The sequence below is a fragment of the Crocuta crocuta genome, unplaced genomic scaffold, assembly GCF_008692635.1.
Source record: "Crocuta crocuta isolate KB4526 unplaced genomic scaffold, BGI_CrCroc_1.0 scaffold180, whole genome shotgun sequence".
Classification (NCBI taxonomy): domain Eukaryota; kingdom Metazoa; phylum Chordata; class Mammalia; order Carnivora; family Hyaenidae; genus Crocuta; species Crocuta crocuta.
Window position 1 is genome coordinate 6376941 of NW_027527549.1, and position 19494 is coordinate 6396434.

Here is a 19494-nt window from a genome sequence, read left to right on the forward strand (position 1 = left end):
CATGTAATTCCCCACCATCCCAGCACAGCACAGGAAATCATAATTGAAATTATGATTCTGTAATTGCAAGGTTAAAGTCACTTGTGAAATGATTAAAAAAGATTCTGCCACTAACATGAAATCTTGACTCATATACCATTAAAATGGGTATAATAATAGTGTCAACCTCATAGTGAGATTAAATGGGAAAAACTCTTATCATAGATTTATTGAGAAATAAGCACCCAGTAAATGCTGTTATGATTAATGTATTCATAATAACATCATTACTGAACTAACACGAGCCAGGGATTTACCTGAATTATGAAACCAAAATGAAGATAGTTCTCTCTGGGGGAGCATTTTTCACAAGAACCTTGAATTACTTAAGGGTTCTGCTGACTTTGCTAAGTGATTTGCCTTTTTCATTGCAGCCTTGAAGCAGATGGCTCGCATGCACAGCATGGAAAAAGTTTTTAATTTGAATGTGTTAAGGATTTCAGAGTCAACTTTCAATTAGCATTTGTAATTGTGTATGTTAAATCTCCAGATTCCGAGGGTCTACTATACTCACTTTGAACATCAAGATCTCCCATTTTGCAGTAAAAATTCAAAGGACTAGGGCAAAAATGGAAGGGTAGAGAGGATGCCTCCTACAGGTTGGCTACTTTCATTTATTATTTCTTTTCATTCATGGAAGAGTGCTGCGAGGCTAAATATTATCATCCCCTCTCGTACAGTGGCAATGAAGTTGAGCAAAATTAGGAGATTTGCCTAAATTCCCACAATTGGCAAGTGGTGAGAATTCATATTCAAGCTCCAAAAGCTCTTTCCTTCCATCACATCCCACTAATCTAACTGTAGTGTATTGTTTTATTTCATCAAATTTTCTTCCATTCAATTGCCTATTTAATTTCACGTGGGAGAACTAATTCTTTCCAATTTCTCTTAAGTAAAGCATTTATTTGCATTTACTTAGAAATATCAGAATGTCAACAAAACAGGTGCCACCTTAATGTTACTATAATTATTATTAATTTGCAATCACAGAGTGTTATGTAATTAACGGAACAACAATTATGTTGTACAAGCTGAATCAAAGACAACTGAATACGGAAACAAAATACCACATCTTTCTATAACTAATTTGTGCTGTGTGCCAATAAAACCTGCTTTAAATTTCTGTTCCATTTTAAAACCCAGTACTCTACTAGGCAAGATTACTGGCTATTGAAAATACCAGTAAAGCTAGGGCTACCTACGGGCACCTGGCTGACTCCAACTCTTGATCTTGGGGCTGTGAGTTTGAGCCCCTTGTTGGGTGTAAAGATTACTTTAAAAAATCAGGACGGGGCGCCTGGGAGGCTAGTTGGTTAAGCATCCGACTTCGGCTCAGGTCATGATCTCACAGTTCGTGGGTTAGAGCCCTGCATCAGGCTCTGTGCTGACAGCTAGCTCAGAGCCTGGAGCCTGTTTCGGATTCTGTGTCTCCCTCTCTCTCTGACCCTCCCCCGCTTGCGCTCTCTCTCTCTCTCGCTCTCTCAGAAATAAATAAAACATTAAAAAAAATTTTTTTAAATCAGAACACCTGGGTGGTTCAATCAGTTAAGCATCTAACTGTTGATCTCAGCTCAGGTCGTGATCTTGTGGTTCATGGAATCAAGCCCCCCATCAACTCTGCACTGAAGGCTCAGAGATTCTCTCTCTCCCTCTCCCTTGCTCCGTTGCATTCACAATGCTCGCTTTCTCCTTAAATATATAAACATTAAAAATAATAAAATAAATTTTAAGTGAAAAAAAACAACAGTGATCTGAAGACACATCTGATACTGTTAACTTTACAAAAATGAAGACACTGTACAGTGTCCATTTTTAAAAAAAACTTGATGTTTTTATTTCTGAGAGAGAGAGAGACAGCGTGAGCAGGGAAGGGTCAGAGAGAGAGGGAGACACAGAATCTGAAACAGGCTCCAGGCTCTGAGCTAGCTGTCAGCTCAGAGCCCGACATGGGGCTCGAATCCACAAACCATGAGATCATGACCTGAGCCCAAGTAGAACGCTCAACTGACTGAGCCACCCAGGCGCCCCTGTACAATGTCCATTTTAAAGACAAATCATATGGCCCTACCTTTCAACCATTTTTTTCTTTAAAATCAGTGGTGTAAAGGGGAGTTAAATACTTTTAGACAAGAAAAAAGACTTGACCCTATTTCTCATCATTATTTTCTTCATCTTTTATCATCTTGATTTTTCTTCTCACCATCATCTTCCTGATCCTTTTTGTCTGCCTACTCTTTTTCTTTCTTAGCAGAGAAAAAATTCTGAGTTGATTGAAGTATCTGGAGGCTTTTTCTTGTGCTTTCTGGCAAGTTTGCAGAAAGAAAAAGAAAGAGAAAGGGAGGCATATTTTCTCCCATCCCATGGTTGCCTTGTCATTCTTAATGGTTTCCTTTGTGAGCAGAAGCTTTTTAGTTTGATGTCACCCCACTTGTTTATTTTTGCTTTTGTTGCCTTTGATTTTGGTGCCCGTGCATATATGGTCAATTAATTTTGGACAAAGGAGATAAGAATGTACAAGGAAGGAAGGAAAGGGAAAAGATGAAAAGGGAAAGGACAGAAAAAGCATATGATGACATTTTGCCTCCTGGCTCCTTTGACCATATGTGTGTGTGTCTAGTTAAGTCTTCCTCAGAGCCTATTTTGCTCTTACTTGTGCTGACGCTGTCCATGGAGCTCAGTGGATTGCAATGGCTGTCATTCTTTCTGACTTAAAAAAATGTTCATAATAAAGGATCATTGTTTCCTTCTGCCAACCAAGAGAAGGTGTATTTTTCTATGTCTACTCCCTGAGTCTACAATCCTGAGCCCACCTCAGTCTGATGCCTTCTGTGTACTCTGCTCCGAGGAAGCCCTGATTTCTTACTTATGCAATCGTATTTCACAAAAGCAGACATGGGCTTAGCAGCAGCTTTTCCTTGGGAGATTCTTCCTTTAATTAATGGAATGATTGCATCTTGACCCCCTTCCCTGTTGGCCCCCTTCCCTGTTTTTCCTTAACTCTTAGACCTGTGATGATTCCCTTTGCTGCTAAAGTAACATAGTATTATCCGACCACCAGGAAGGTTAAGTGGAGAGAACATAGGGTTGGTTCTGCTACTTTTTAGTATTGTGATCTTGGTCAAGCAAACTTTCTGAACCTTTATTTACTCAGTAGGAATGGATTTAATAATCGCATCAGCCTATTTTACTTGGGGTAGTAACTCTAATAATGAAATGATTTGTGTGAAACTATTTTGTAACCTGTAATGCCTGTGAAAGATGTTGGTGGTAATAATTGTTACTGCTCTTTTTTTTTAAACTTTCTACTTTTTATTATTTTTTAAATGTTTTTTATTTATTTTTGAGAGTCAGAGAGAGGCAGCACGAGCAGGGGAGGGTCAGAGAGATAGGGAGAATCAGACAGAGAGGGAGACAGAGAATCTGAAGCAGGCTCCAGGCTCTGAGCTGTCAACACAGAGCCCGATGCAGGGTTCGAACCCATGAATCATGAGATCATGACCTGAGCCAAAGTCAGACACTTAACTGACTAAGCCCCCGTTACTACTCTCAAATGATGACCTGAAATATTTTTGTAGAAACACCTCTTATCTAGTAGCTTGATTTTTTTTTTTTTAAAGAGGAGCTATTTCAGTCTTCTTTTGTCATGTGCCAGACTACTCACTGTAAAACTTAGTGGCCTAAAACAGGTGTCAGCAAACTGCAGCCCATGGGCCAATTGCCAGTCTTTATAAATAAAGTTTTATAGCAACACAGTCACGCACGTTCAGTTACATATTATCTGTGCCTATTTTGAGCTGCAAGAGCAGAGGTGAATAGCTCTGACAGACGTAGTATGATCCATGACCCTAAAATATTTACTCTATCTGGCCCTTTAAAAAAAAAAGTTGCCCACCTGGGGCTTAAAACAACAATGATTTATTATTTTTCACAGCCTTGTGTGTTGACAAACTGGCCATTTCCTCTGCTGGTCTCACTTGGGACTGCTCAAATAGCTGCAATCTTTTGAGAGCCTGGCTGAGGCTGAGACTCCAAAGACAGCTTTACTCTGGCAGTTGGCGATGGGCTGGTCGGCTGGGACAACTCTATTTCCTCTGCACTTGGCCTTTCCTCCTCCGGGAGGGTAAACTGGGCTGCTTCACAGGAAGGTGGTCATGGGGTTCTAAGAAGGCAAGAACAGAAATGCATGGCCTCTTAAGACTTAGTCTCTACAATTCATACAGTGGCATATTCACCAGATTTTCTCGGTCAAAGCAAGTCACTGAGCCAATCCAGATCCAAGGGCTGGAGAAATAGACTTCACCTGTCCATAGAGTAGCAGACGCATCACGTTACAAAGGGGCACAAACATAAACTCGTGTGTTTCAGCAGGGACTATTATTAACATGATCAACCACAGGCTACTTTATGCGAACTGTTTCCATGTGGTCCAGAATTGGTTTGTACTTTGCGGAAACCAAATTCTGTGGGGTTGTGCTGGTTAGAGTGGTCATAATAATAATAATGCCACCGTTACATAAAAATATTTTTGTTTCTCTGTTTTACTGGCAGCTTTTCTTAGTGACACTAAAGATCGAGGCCCTCCAGGGCAGTCACAGAGTTGGAGAAGTGGTGAGAAGATCCCCTTTGGACAGATGCCGTCCTTGAGAGCATTTGAAAAACCCCCTCAGGTGCAGACCCAGGCTCTTCGAGACTTCGAGAAGGTAAGTCACATTGGTGGATGATTGTTATCCCAATGAGAAGGAGCACGAAGGAATAGTGATATGACCCACAAAAATATGACCCTTGGCTTGGTGTGGATTGTGGCCATTCTTATACCAACCAGTATGATGTCTCTTTGAAGAGCATATGTCCCAAGGGCACCTGGGTGGCGATGTCGGTTAAGCACCTAACTTTGGTTCAGGTCATGATCTCACAGTTCGTGAGTACATTGGCCTCTGTGCTGTCAGCTCAGAGCCCACTTTGGATCTTCTGTCTCTCTCTCTCTCTTTCTGCCCCTCCCCCACTCATGCCCTTTCTCTCTCTCTCTCTCTCAAAAATAAACAAACATTAAAAAACTCTTTAAAAAAACAAGAGCATATATCCCAATAAGCAAATGCGCTGTTAGCTGTGCCCTGAGCACTCTGGTTCATGGACAATCGCCTGTTCCAATGACTCTGTCTTACCATTTTTACCCCTAGTTTACTTCTCAAGTAAAGTCAGAACGTTTCAGTGGCACCCTGAGGATCTATAGTTGGACCATAGTGTGCTTAGGAGACCTATTCTGATTGGCTGGCATTATATTCTCAGTGGCTGGCTTGAACTACTCTGGATATCTGGATACTGCCTGTAGTATACGGTGGCCTCCACAACAACCATTTGCTTCTCAGAAAGAACCTGGCATTGTTGCTTCAAACTTCTGATTCAACTGTTGAAAGCTCTACGTCTTGATAGGTTTATCCTTAGATTTGGAAAAGAGCCAAATTACTGATAATGTAATACAAGTCCCCACTGCCCTGTGCCCTGGATTGATCCCGGGAAGTCTGTACAATAGAACCTGTCTTCTGGGATTTATATGGCCTGGAAAGAGCTCCTAGGATTTCTTACACTCATGTGCTAAAAAAAGAAATAGCTCTTTGGTGCCCCCTGGGGGTTGCCCATGGATCAGGCCACACATGAGCACTGTATAAATATGCCCTTAGATTTGTGGGTGGGTTTCTTTCATTTCTTGGATTGATAACTTTTGACATAAAGTAATAAACTTCTATTTTCAAAAAAGGGTGAACAAAAGGGTTGACATGGGTTTACCCTGTCTTACCTCAATTTGTGAACAGAAATGTTTCGTGAGGATCTAATGTATATCATACCAGATGTTCCTATGGACAAAGAATATGCTTAATATAAAACATGCCTGAGAATGAAACAGCCTACTGTTAGTGTTGAGGTTGTTTTTGTTTGTTTTGTTTTGATTTGGTTTTGTTTTTTTTCTCAGATTTGTCATGGATACTGTTGTGGGTTTCTTTGTGGGGTTTTGTGTGTGTGTGTGTGTGTGTGTGTTTGTTTTTTAAAGATACAGAGAGCTTGCAGGAATATTAAGTAGTTCTGAAGACTAAACCTCTGAACAGCTGTGTGGTGCTGGTGTGGGAGAGGAGGTGCTAACAACCCCTCCTCTTTTTCCACCTTTTGCATCTGCTGCAACGCAGAACGGGTGAGCAGAGCATCAGTGCTCCCCAAAGCTGTGTGGGATGCTCTCTGAAAGAATCTGTGGGCCTGTCCCTTTTGGTTGAGAGATGATTTGGAATACAGAAGTAAGGGAGTCACCGCTGATGGAATGGGCGGCCATCTGCAGTGGGCACAGGGAAACGAACAGGCTGAGCTGGGCACCGAGCTGAGGTCGGCCGACTCCTCAGCTGTGGCCTCCCAAGTCCCACCTCTGCCCGGCCTGGTCTAAGATGGCAGATCAGTCCTTACTTCTCAGTGCTGGGAACCACTCACAGAAACCAAGAGGATGCACAGAAAAGGCCAATAAGGATTATTTCAAATCTGACCCACTGTGTGTCAAGGAATAAATAAATGATGAGGCTACAACACACTTTTTTGTCAGAAAGGTCGTTGCCCAGGCTCATAGGAATTTTGACATTTTTTATGCCATAGAGTGTATGTGCCATGGTCATAAATCCTGACAGAGAATGGGGTCAGCGTGATTTTTACATACAGACTCCTTCCTGTGTGCTTTCTCACGGGTGACCACCCCTGTCCCACCCCCAGCATGTCTGGGAAGAGCGAGACCAGAGCAATGCGGGGATAGTCCTAGCTAGCATATGTCAGTCCCTCTCTATGTGCCAGGGGCTGTTCTACGTGTGTGCAGTATTATCTCATTTCATGCTCACCACAACCCTGTGAAGAGGCAGAATTACTACCCCAATTTCCAAGAGAGAAATAAAGGCATAAAGAGTAACAAAGCAACTTACCCAGTGTTTCCTAATGTGGGTCTAAAAAACTCATCATTTTTGTGACCTAAAACAGTGAGTACTTTCTAGGTTGGGAGCTCACCTGGTTAAAGTATGGTGGACTGAACTGTTAGCTCCTCCAACTTAGATGAGCAGAGTGTGGTTTGGTCTTCTCTAAGGAAAGTGTAAATCTCCTTTATTTCCCAATATTCCCCATCAACATGCTTTTTGCTCCATTAATTCTGAACTATTTGCAATTCAAAGCCATTTCACACTTTTTTTAATGTTTGTTTTTAAGAGAGAGAGATACAGAGTGAGAACACGAGTGTACACAAGCAGGGGAAGGGCAGAGAGAGAGAAGGAGATACAGAATCTGAAGCAGGCTCTGAGCCATCAACATGGAGCCCGATGCAGGCTTGAACTCATGAACCAAGAGACCTGAGCCAAAGCTGGACACTCAACAGACTGAGCCACCCAGATGCCCCTATGCTGTTTTATTATGAGTTTTTGTTCAGGTGATTCCCTCTGCCTAGAATACCCATTCTCTCCTATTCTTTACCTAGTTCAAGCCTACTCACCTTCACGTTTTAGCTCAAAGTACCATTTTCTCATGTTTTCAGATGCCTTCCCTGATTCTCCAGGCTCAAAACATTACCCAGACTCTAAGCTCCTCAAGAAAACACCCCTTGTTTGTGCTTTTCTAGTTTTGAGAACATAGTGTAATGCCAATGTGTAGTAAGTGCTCATCAACTAAACTAATCTTCTTGGATTTGGATTTTCCTGCCCTGTTTTCCTCCAGCCAGTTCTGTTGAATTTGCATTTCCCCCAGCCTCCCCTCACTGGATGTACTCGTAGTAAGTTGAGTGGTTCTGAGGAGGATATTGGTGTGTTAATTGATTGGTTAGGATAGAAAACTGAGAAGTCAAGAAAAGTACGTTTGTTTGTAATGATGAGTTTTAAAGGAGACAGTTTTTCACCTAAACTGGAGTGATAAAATTATAAGTGTCAGAGACCTTATGCAATATTTGACAAGGCTTATTAAGATCGTGATAGTAGCTAATAATAATACATCACATTTATTCAATGTTTAGTATATACCAGGCACTTTTTTTAGATACTTAACATATTTTACTTCAGCCATTTTTCAGTTTATTTTCCTATTAGACCTGTGAGGAGACTAAGGCTTAAATAACTTGTATAAAACTGAACAGGTCTACAGTGGTGGAGCCAGAATAGCTCCAGGATTCTCGGGGTTTTTGGGAAATGAAAGGACCATTCAGGGAAGGAGAGGTTGCGTTGGTGGGTTGTGTACAGTTTGGTTTTATAGATAGACTCAAAATGGCAGATCCAACATGAAACCCAAGGAGGGGTGGGGGTCTGTGGCTGCGAGCTCTAGGGGGGGCTCCACTCCCTTCCCCTGTTTACGCATTTTCTATGAATGTGGTGTTTAACACGAAAATACTGGCAAAACCCAGTGTTTGCCTAATCACAGTGTGAGGCCAGCCTTCTCTGGCACTCCCTAGGCAACCGCGGTGATTCAGCCTTTTGAGGTCCCACCCGTCCTGGCAAATTTTTCCACTTGGATCTTGATGTCTGTGGGGAGGGAAGAAAAGAAGAGCCCTAAATGGGGTTTTCTATCTTTATGGAGATGCGAGCTATCACAGTCTGGGTTTCCCGTTCTAGGTTAGGTGAATCTGGGACACCGGTGCCTTAGACTCAGCTGTTCCCAGCGCCTTCTCAGTGTTTCTCTGTCATCACAGCCTTGGAGAATGAATGTTACCGGTGAAGTGCATTCTCATTTAAACACATACCACACACACACACACACACACACACACACACACACACACACACACGAAATCTATGCTCCCCAAACCACAGTGCCCCAGGCATCCTGGTTTTGTTTTCACTGGCCTCTTGAGATCTTTAGAAAGCTATTAGCTGAGCAAGGAAAGACAGGGGGCAGTCCTAAACTTTGAGCAATCATAAGCATAGAAGGTTTTCTTTTTCTTTTCTTTTTAAAAGATTTTACCTTTAAGTAATCTCTACACCCAATATGGGGCTCAAACTAGATCAAGATCCACACACTCCACTGACTGAGCCAGCCAGGTGCCCTGAATTTTTTTCTATTTAAACTTCACTTTTCAGAGGGAATCTGTAGTTGTTCTGCAGAACTTTAGAAATGTTTTCATTCCTAAGCAACATTGCCAAAGATTGTGTATCAGATCAGTCTTTTTTTCCCTTCCCTTAAGAACTCTGAGTAAAAGAACTCTGAGTGCTGCTGAGAGTTATCATTCTCAGAGAGCTGTGCAATCTCATTAGGGGCATAAGGTATTTAAATGACGCAGGATTTAGTTGAAATAGCATCTAAAGCAGCAGTGGGAGAAATGCCACAAGATCAGAGGAATTGCCAAACCAAAGTATGTCTTTAAAACTTCAGTGTTTGGACAAAACTTTTTTTTTTTTTTTAATGTTTTTTATTTATTTCTAGGAGAGAGAAAGACAGCGTGAGCAGGGGAGGGTCAGAGAGAGAGGGAGTCACAGACTGAAACAGGCTCCAGGCTCCGAGCTGGCAGTCAGCACAGAGCCCGACGCGGGGCTCGAACCCACGAACCGCGAGATCATGACCTAAGCGAAAGTCGGACGCTTAACTGACTAAGCCACCCAGGCGCCCCTGGACAAAACATTTTTAATGATTTGGATTCATATATGTGTGTGAACTTCACAAACTTATAAGTCTTACCTCACATGTGATGATATAATTAATAAAGTAACCTTAAAAAGAATGAAATTGGGGCTCCTGGGTGGCTCAGTCCAACTTCGTTAAGCATCCGACTTGGGCTCAGGTCATGATCTTGTAGTTCATGAGTTCGAGCCCCACTTCCGGCTCTGTGCTGACAGCTTGGAGCCTGGAGCTTGCTTTGGATTCTGTGTCTCCCTCTCTCTTCCCCTCCCTTGTTCATGCTCTGTCTCTCTCTCTCTCTCAAAAATAAATGAACATTAAAAAATTTTAAAAATGAAATTACAAAAATTGGAAAACCCTGAAACTCTGACAGGTAAAATTACCAAGATGGAAAAGGACAATCATTTCCATGGAGAAAGTGGCAATGAGAAACATTCTTTTTTTGATTATTATTATCTCCTTTCTGTTTCCTCATTAGAACTTCTTTTCTTCTCTTCACTGTATGAAGAAAAGCTCTGTATTTCTTCCTGTGGACCCCGAGGAATTTCCAGTCCAGTAATACATTTTTAAACAGTAATAAAAATCACGATACATGTAATATTTATTGAGTGCTTTATCCAGGGCTCTATGGATGCACTTACTTAACTTGCATTATCTTTCTCAGTTCTTATAACAGCCTTTTGAGGTTAGTACAACCGTTATGTTCATTTGTTCTGAGAGGGACGCTGAAGCTAAGCAAGACTGGTGATTGCTGGGAAGCCCTAGAGCTGGGAGTTGAACACAAGTGTACCACTTTCAGAGCCCGAGCTCTTAGCCACAATTTTATTATGCCTCTCTGCAGACAGCTGACCTCCTTATTCATTTTGTTTACTTGTTCATTCATTCGTCCCCTCAGTATATGGGTGCAGTCAGTGTGCCGGGCCCGTTCTAGCTGTCAGATGCTCAGTGTTCAGATGTAAATGTGCGTGAAAGGATGACAGTTTACTTCATGACACATGGGCCAAGTACATAGCAGGGGTGCAAAAGTACAAAGCCCCCAGCGCAGCGACGATGATAAAACCCACGCCCCTGGTGAAATGACCCCCTGCCCCACCTGCCTACAGCCTGGGACTCTCTGTGATGTATATCACTATTTAATGCTGCCGCAGCAGGCACTGAAGCCATGGGCAGCCGCCCCACCCCCCACCAAGGACTTCTACATAGAAGGAAATCGAGATGCTTCCTGCATGAAAAGACATGTGTTTAAGTATGAATGTTTACTTCAGTTTTCTTTATATTAATAAAATATTAAAATAATCTGGGACATCTGGGTGGCTCAGTCAGTTAAGTGCTGGATTCTTGATTTCGGCTCAGGTCATGATCTCATGGTGGTGAGATGGAGCCCTAGACGCCTCTATGCTGGGTGTGGAGGCTGTTTACGATTCTCTCTCTCCCTCCCTCTGCCTCACTCTTAAAAAAAGGGGGGGGGAAGGAAAGGAAGGAAGGAAAGAAGGAAGGAGAATGGATCTAATCCATTAAGGCGAGGGTTGATTATTTCAAATGCGGTATATGCACATAACAGAACCTCATAGAGCAGTGTATTGAGTCAGAAGAGGGCCCGTAGTAACAAATTTGGGATTAAACAACAAAACAACAGCAACAATTTGACTGAATATTACATAAAATAAAATCTCATTTTGAAGGAGGAAAAAAATAGAAATGTTTGGAAGGATATACACCAAAATATTGATAATGATTATGTCTGGATGATGGTTTAGCCATGAGTTTTGGCTTCTTTATAACTTTTTGTATTACCTGAATGTTTATTTTTGAGAGAAAGAGTGTGAGCTGGGGAGGAGCAGAGAAAGAGAGAGACACAGAATCCGAAGCAGGCTCCAGGCTCTGAGCTGTTGGCACAGAGCCTGACACGGGGCTCGAACTCACGGACTGTGAGATCATGACCTGAGCTGAAGTCGGATGTTTAACCAACTGAGCCACCCAGGTGCCCCTATCTGAATTTTTAATCATGTTTTCATTCTCTCTAAGCATTCAACAAAAATTTCTAGAGTTCTTATTATGTACAACACAATGTCATAACACTGCAGATACAATACCCAATAGGTATCTGTTGGTTATTGTAGATAACCTGGTAAGCCTGGTTCCTCCCTCATTGTCTTTCCAGATTAGCTAATTACAACTATATAGTCACTGTTACCCTAGAAGTAAAAGACACTCCACAATATGGCTGGGGATCCTAACTCACTTGGAATGGGTGGGAGGACTCAGAGCGCGTTTCCTAAAGGAAACTGCATCTAACCAGGCAACTGAAGAGGAAGAATAAGAATTAACCACCAATAGGGGCTGGGGATGGGAGAAAGAAAATGTTCTAGATTCAGCTGAGAAAGATGAAGTTAATATACCTTAGGGCATGGGTGCAAGGAATGTGGAGAAGTGTCAAAACTGGAGGGAGAGGGAGAGAGACAGAGAGAGAGAGAGAGAGAGAGAGAAACCAGCATGCAGGGCTTTGCAAAAGCTTTCTGTAAAACCTTTTAAATGTTAACAGAGCTCAGTGGGGAACTGCCGCTAGTTTGCAAAGAAGCTGGTGACACGATCAGATTTTCCTTACAGGAAATTCCCTTTGGCTTCTGCATAGACTCTGGGCTGGAAGGATGAAGTCTAAGGCAGAGAGGGCAGTTAGGAGGCTGGTACAGTATCCCAGGCAGTGGCTGGTGGTGCTGACAGTGTAGGAGTGGGAGAGAGATTTCAGAAGCAGAAATGACAGGGCTAAGCTGTTGATTGGACGCAGAGCCAGTGAGGGAGAAGCCTGAGGAGGAGCTCCCAGCAGCCCATCCCTCCATTCCCACCGTAGCTGGGTTGTCACTCTCATACGCTTCCAAGTACCTTGTACTTTTCCCTTTAATAATGGGAGTTCTTTGTTCAGGCCAGGTCTGTCTTTTTTTTAGAACCTAAGCTCCATGATAGTAGGGACAGGGTTTGTCTCATTCAGTATTAGACGTGGTGATGAGTGTGGTACCTGGTTCAGAGCAGACATGCCTCTTTCTTGTTTTGCTGTGTTTTGGTTGAATGATCCCAGGCTTTTCTGCTTGGGCAACTTCTGAGTGATGCCATCCATGGGTACTACTCTTAGGATTATTAAAACAGCAGCAACAAAAACCGGTAACATGATTTTCATTTTTGGAAGAAAAATGAGATCTGTCCTGTTCTTGAAAAGATCTAACTCTAACTTGCAAGACAGGTAATTCCAAAAATAAGAGTAAGTACCCAATATGTAGTGCAAGCAGTCAGGAGGGGCCCTCACCCGGGCCTTAGGGTCAGATAGGCTGCCTTTACTAGGTAGTATCTAAGTCAGGTCCTAAGGGAAGTTGGAGATAGTTAAGTCAGCACTGAGAGAGAGGTGAAGGGCAATGACATTCCAGGCTGCTGCTGGCACCCATGAGAAGTCCTGAAGTTAGCAGAGAGCACAGTGGGTTCAGAAACAGGCGGCTCTTTGTCATGGCTGAAGCACTAGAGTGTTGATTGAGGTTCAAGTTGGCTGTGTCACTCCCCCACCCACTCTTACTCATGGTCAAAGCCTTATTGTTACAGCCACGATCATTCATGGTCTCACTATGGACTCCTAGCTCATATGCCTAGGAAAGTCTTTTTTTTTTTTTTTAATAGTTTATTGTCAAGTTGGTTTCCATATAACACCCAGTGCTCATCCCCACAAGTGCCTTCCTCCATGTCCATCACCCTAGGAAAGTCTTAATTGTGCCTTTGAAATCACCTTCTTTCCTGGAGGAGGATGGAGAAAAGATTATTGAACATCTAGAAAAATAATTGAGGCCATAAATTGATATGTTGAAGCCCTGAATACTAGAAGCTCAGCAGATAATCTGTTTGGGTTGAACCAGCTGTGAACAAAACCACCAAGTTCTCCTGGTGTTGGTCGAGCCAAATGGAATGGAGAAGCTAGTTTGGAGCATATTGGTCCTTGGGATCTCGGAGTATCAGTGCAGTTCGACTGTCCTTTCTGCCATGGAGCTCATTTAACTGTCTGACAGCACTATTTCTGGCTGGCCCGTTTATTTTTGGTATCCAGGGAAGTTGTTATTTGTTTTGTTTTGGTTTTATATAGTTCCCAGTGCTCTAATGTGATGATGACGATGACATCTTGTTATTCCAGGATCGGGGGCGGTGTGGGTGTGTATCTATGGTGGGGGAGGCAGCAGGAACATCGTCTGGATCCCTATCCTTTATCCACATGATGATGCTGCCAGAGATAGGGTTTAGTCAACCTGATGGAGTAACTCTGTTGTTAGTTCCCTTGTCATCAAGCCAGTTATATCAAGAAAAGGCTGTGTGGAGAATGGGTGACCATATGCTTCTGAGTTTTAGGGGAGAAAATGGAATGATATTATTAATATTTTAGCATTTAAAAGACTCTCAAACTTCAGGAATTCTGTTGAAATTTTAGAAGCAGTTTCAGAAGAAAGATTCAGTTATTGTGGAACCCAAAAGGGAAAAAGAAGCCAGGTCTTTGCAGCATTTGCAGTCTCCTTTCAGGGGCAGGTATCAACTGTTAACTTCTGGAAGACTGGGCGGAATCCCGGTGTGGAAGTGAAAGTGAAAGCCCATGAGGGGTGGGGGGAAAGTTGATTGACTTTGATTGACATTTTCCTTGCTGAAATGTGTGTGAAAGTTATTCATGTACTTCAGGATAGCCTAATGAGTGTGTTTTTCCAGCGTCAAAATACAGAGTGGACTGTATGTTTCCTTTCTGTTTTATGTAAGGATTGTTAACAAAACTTTAACTTGATAAAGCATAGTAACTCATGAGTTTTTGATAGTGAGGGCCACTTAGAGGGTACTTTCTCCAGCCTTCATGTTAGGGCCCCGTAATTTAAGTAGGATTAGCATACAGATCATTTAGAAATGATTAGGTTTTTTTAAATATTTCTTTTTTGCAAGAGACAGGGTACAAGTGGAGGAGGGGCAGAGAGAGGGAAATACAGAATATGAAGCAGGCTCCGGGCTATGAGCCATCAGCACAGAGCCTGATGCAGGGCTCAAACTCATGAACTGCAAGATCATGATCTGAGCCAAAGTCGGGCGTTTAACTGACTGAGCCACCCGGGTGCCCCTAGAAATGATCAGTTGTAAACCATTTGCTTTTTACTGAATTGAATTGAATTGAATTGGACTTTGACTCTTTGTCATTGAAAATCCTTTGTAAAAGGCAAAGGACCAAGCAAGTTACCTCTCCCAGCTTGGATCTCTTTCTTCTTGTGGTTTAAGTAACAGCTTTATTGAAATTTAATTTGCACACGGTGAAATTCACCCTTTTAATGTGTACAATTCCATGGTTTCAGTATATTTGCTAAGTTGTACAACAATTACCATTACCTAGTTACGCCACATTTTCATCTCCCCCCCCAAAAAATCTCACACCTATTTATTCCCAGTCACTCTCCATTCCCTCTCTCTGCAGCCCCTGGAAGCCATTCATCCACTTTCTCTCTCTCTTTGCCTTTCCGGAATATTTCATATAAAGAATCATACAATATGTGACTTTTTGTTCAGTGTCTTTCACATAAATACATTTCGAAAGTTCATCCATGTTGTACGAAGTATCAGTATTTCATTCCTTTTTATGACTGAAAAATATTCTGTTGTATGGATATACTACACTTAGTATCCTTTCATCAGTTGATGGAGATTTGAAATATTTCTATTTGTTAACTCTTATTTATGATGCTTCTATGAACGTTTGTATACAAGACTTTGTGTCCACACATTTTCTTGGGCATGTAACTAGGAGTGGAATTGCTGGGTCATATGGTAATGCTATGTTTAACCTCTTGAGTCCTGATGATTTGGTTTATTCCTCTTGAAAATGGGGAAAACTATGTTTTATGTAAGTTTAGGTGGTCAAATCCTCCTGGGTCACAAGGAAGATTATTTACAGTGAGGGGTAGTTTTTTCTTTCTTTTTTATTCTCAAGTTGGTTAACATAAAATGTAATCTTGGCTTCTGGAGTAGAACCCAGTGATTCATCATTTACATGTAACACCCAGTGCTCATCCCAACAAGTGCCCTCCTTAATGCCCATCACGCATGGAAATTCCCCCACCCCCATCAACTCTCAGTTTGTTCTCTGTATTTAAGAGTCTCTTACGGTTTGCCTCCCTCTCTGTTTTTATCTTATTTTTCCTTCCCTTCCCCTATATTCATCTGTTAAGTTTCTTAAATTCCACAAATGAGTGGTATCATATGATATCTGTCTTGCTCTGACTGACTTATTTCTCTTAGCATAATACCCTCTAGTTCTATCCACATTATTGGCAAATTGCATAATTTCATCCTTTTTAATCACTGAGTAGTATTTCATTGTGTGTGTGTGTGTGTGTGTGTGTGTGTGTGTGTGTATCACATCTTCTTAATCCATTCATCAGTTGATGGACATTTGGATTCTTTCCATAACTTCGCCATTGTTGATATTACTGCTATAAACATTGGGGTGCATGTGCCCCTTCAAATCTGCATTTTTTTTATCCCTTGGCTAAATCCCTAGTAGTACAATTGCTGGGTTATAGGGTAGTTCTATTTTTAATTTTTTGAGGAATCTCCACACTGTTTTCCAGAGTGACTACACCAGTTTGCATTCCCACCAGCAGTGCAGTAGGGTTCCTCTTTTTCCACATCCTCACCAACACCTGTTGTTTCCTAAGTTATTAATTTTAGCCACTCTGACTGGTGTACAGTGAGGGGTACCTTTTTAAGAGATGCAGGGACATGAGGTAGAATTGGAAGTACTTTATCAGTCACAAGGGAATCCCAAGTTCACAGGAGTCATCTAGTGTCAGGATTAAGGCCCTGATGAGTATGAATGTGGGTCAGACCGTTGGAATCAGTAGTCTGTGCTTTTCCACCTTCTAGATGAGCAAGTCAGCTAACTTCTTGATGTCTCACTATCCTGGATAGTAAAGGAGATAATAGTGTCTAATCTGCTTACTTCACCAGACAAAATGAAATAATATACATGAAAGTCCTTTGTACATTGTCGTTGTGAAGACAGCATAATTGTATCCAGTTAATTTTGTAATACAAGCCCAGGGAGTTAAACTTTTGTGTTTCTTCAGAAAGTTATAGCTTTCTCCCTAATGCTGCCTTTGGTCATATTGTTTCTATGAGAAAACATGCTTCGCACACAGATTCTCAGGATAGGTGAGGATTCTCTAGAGCTCACTAGAGCTGATGTGTGAAGACTTCACAAAATCCCTGACAAGTGGTCTTTTACTTTCAGTCCAGTCCCTTTTGTGACGGAAAATATGCTGTCCTCATAATGTAAGTGCTCAGTAAATATTTGATGGACAAAGGTATGGATGGAGTATGGCAATAAGTTCATTACATCCAACTTTACCAGAGAATTTATCCTCCTAATTCATAGCACCTCCCTGTAATTCCTAGTTTCATTCCCTTTGAAATCATTTTTAAAAATTATGACCTATTTTACACAAACAGGAACACACAAAGAATAAAATATTTGTCCATGTACCCAATATCTAAAATGTAACAAATATTATTTTGACTCTGTTTGCCTCAGATTAAAAAGAGAAAGTTAGGGGCGCCCGAGTGGCCCAGTTGGAAAAGCATCCAAATCTTGATTTTGGATTGGGTCATGATCTCATGGGTTCGCGAGTTCACGCCCCACATCGGACTCTGTGCTAATGGCACAGAGCCTGCTTGGGATCCTCTCTTTCTCTCTGTTTCTGCCCCCACCCCAACTCACGTGCGTGCGTGAACACTCTCTCAAAAAATAATAAGCTTAAAAACAAAAAAAGTCAGCGGTAAAGATACAATTGCAACCCTCTTAGCAGCCTACCCAGGTCCCAATCTCCTTTCCTACACTGCATTACTATTAAGTATCTTTCCCAAAATTACACAATTAGAAAATAGAGCTGGGATTTGAACCTAGTTTTCTTTGGTTACAAAGCTATTGCTGTTTCCTTAATGCCATGCTATCCCACCTGGATAAATATGCATAATAGTGATAATATTTGTTGCCTATTTATTAATGGATAAGATGTCAAGGATTACTTAACACACTACTCTTCTGCTCCTCTGTTTACCATATTAAGTTGCTTGAGAATAATTTTATTTCATAAAATGTAGGTATGAATTGTCAAAGATATCAAATTAATAGAGTTTAAGTTGCAGAAGTTATATTTGAAAAGAATGTCGATTAAGATGATTAATCATTTTCAGTGGAGTGGAACTTTATTTTTAGGGGAGAGATTGGCGAGAGATTAATATGTTTTCAACCATTTCCATTAGGAGAGCAGTCTGGGGGGTCTGAAGATGATTAAGCAAATGTGAAGCTGAGTTTTTTTCCAAGGCCGACTTGACAGTTGGTTATGTTAATGGGGCATGACATACAACAGCTGGGTTGTAATCCTCCTCCTATACTTGGCATTGATTGAATCCTTATTAAAGTCTTATTTCAGTCTCAACTAATACATTAAGAAGCAGCGGGAGGAAGAAATTAAAGAAAGAAGAGGGGAGAGCCATTAATGTGTGGGGAAAAAATATTTTGAGAGAATAGTGCAGATTTTCGATGTTCTATGTAAAAGAAGGAAGAACGCAGACAAGCTCTGCCCCTTGCTCAGGAATCCGCAGTGTTATTTCCCCAGCAATGCAGAGTTTATAGACACATAGATCTGAGACCTGCCCACAAAAGGCCTGATCTAGCAGGTTTAGTGTGCGGCCCAGGAATGTGCATTCTGTTGGTCTGTTAAAGCTACAGAACATGAACAAGTAAACAAAACACAAACAACAACAAAACAGTCTTCCTAGTGCACAGCTGCAGACCCTCCTCCCTTGCTCTTTTCTTCGCCCCTTGTGCAGATGGAGAGCCTGGATCTGACTGCCTGGAGGACCACACTCAGGCTCCCTACCCTCCCTTTTAGGATCTTCCCACAACGGCTCTGTGCTTCCCACCCTCTCCCTCCCATCATAGGACGGTGTGCTCAGTCCAGGAGGCCCTCAGCACCTGTGGTACCTTCTACCTGTCTGGCTTGGCCTCTGTTCTCCCCCTCCCCCTTCCCCCCCCANACCTTCTCTGACAGCTGCTCTTTCCTATTTTCTACGGTTTTTACTATTTGTACAGTCCATGTTGTCCTTTGATAGTAATTTGTCATATATTATTCCCTGTTTGTTTAAAAAAATTTTTTAAATGTTATTTTGAGAGAGAGAGACAGAGCATGAGCAGGGGAGGGACAGAGAGAGGGGGAGACACAATCCAAAGCAGGCTCCAGGCTCTGAGCTGTCAGCACAGAGCCTGACGTGGGCCTCGAACTCATGCACTGTGAGATCATGACCTGAGCCACAGTCGAACGTTTAACCCAGGGGCACCTGGGTGGCTCAGTGGGTTAAGCTCAGCCACTGACTTTGGCTTAGGTCATGATCTCATGGTTCATGAGTTCGAGTCTCATATCGGGTGAACTTGAACCCCACATTGGGTAAGCCCCCATTCTCTCTCTCTTTCTCTCTTTGCCTCTCAATCAATTGTGCTCTCTGTCTAAAAAAAAAAAAATTAAAAAAAAATAAATAAATAGGGTGGTCACTTCCTTGAGGAAGTGCTATTTGATCAAAGACCTGAAGAAGGTGAGGAAGATAGTCAGCAGGTCTCTAGAGACAGAGAAAGAACACACCATATAGAAGGACCAACAAGCCCCAAGGCCCTGAGGAGGGAAGGTGCTTGCTGTTTTTGAGAAACAGCAAAGAGAGTGTGGCTGGAGCAAAGCATGTACGGAGAGAGTAGTAGGATGAAATAGGACTGGGCAAGGAGCCAGGCTCTGGGTTCCG

At 42.0% G+C, this 19494-nt stretch overlaps 1 protein-coding gene across 4 annotated transcripts in view; it reads left to right on the plus strand.

Annotated features, from left to right (window-relative positions):
• Positions 1–19494, plus strand: part of LOC144234341 (myomegalin) — a 189231-nt gene that overhangs the window by 21552 nt on the left and 148185 nt on the right. For all 4 annotated transcript variants that reach the window (XM_077767682.1, XM_077767740.1, XM_077767733.1 and 1 more), the window contains exon 3: positions 4588–4739. In XM_077767682.1, coding sequence (XP_077623808.1) covers positions 4588–4739 — 152 coding nt within the window. The remainder of the gene's footprint in view (positions 1–4587; positions 4740–19494) is intronic.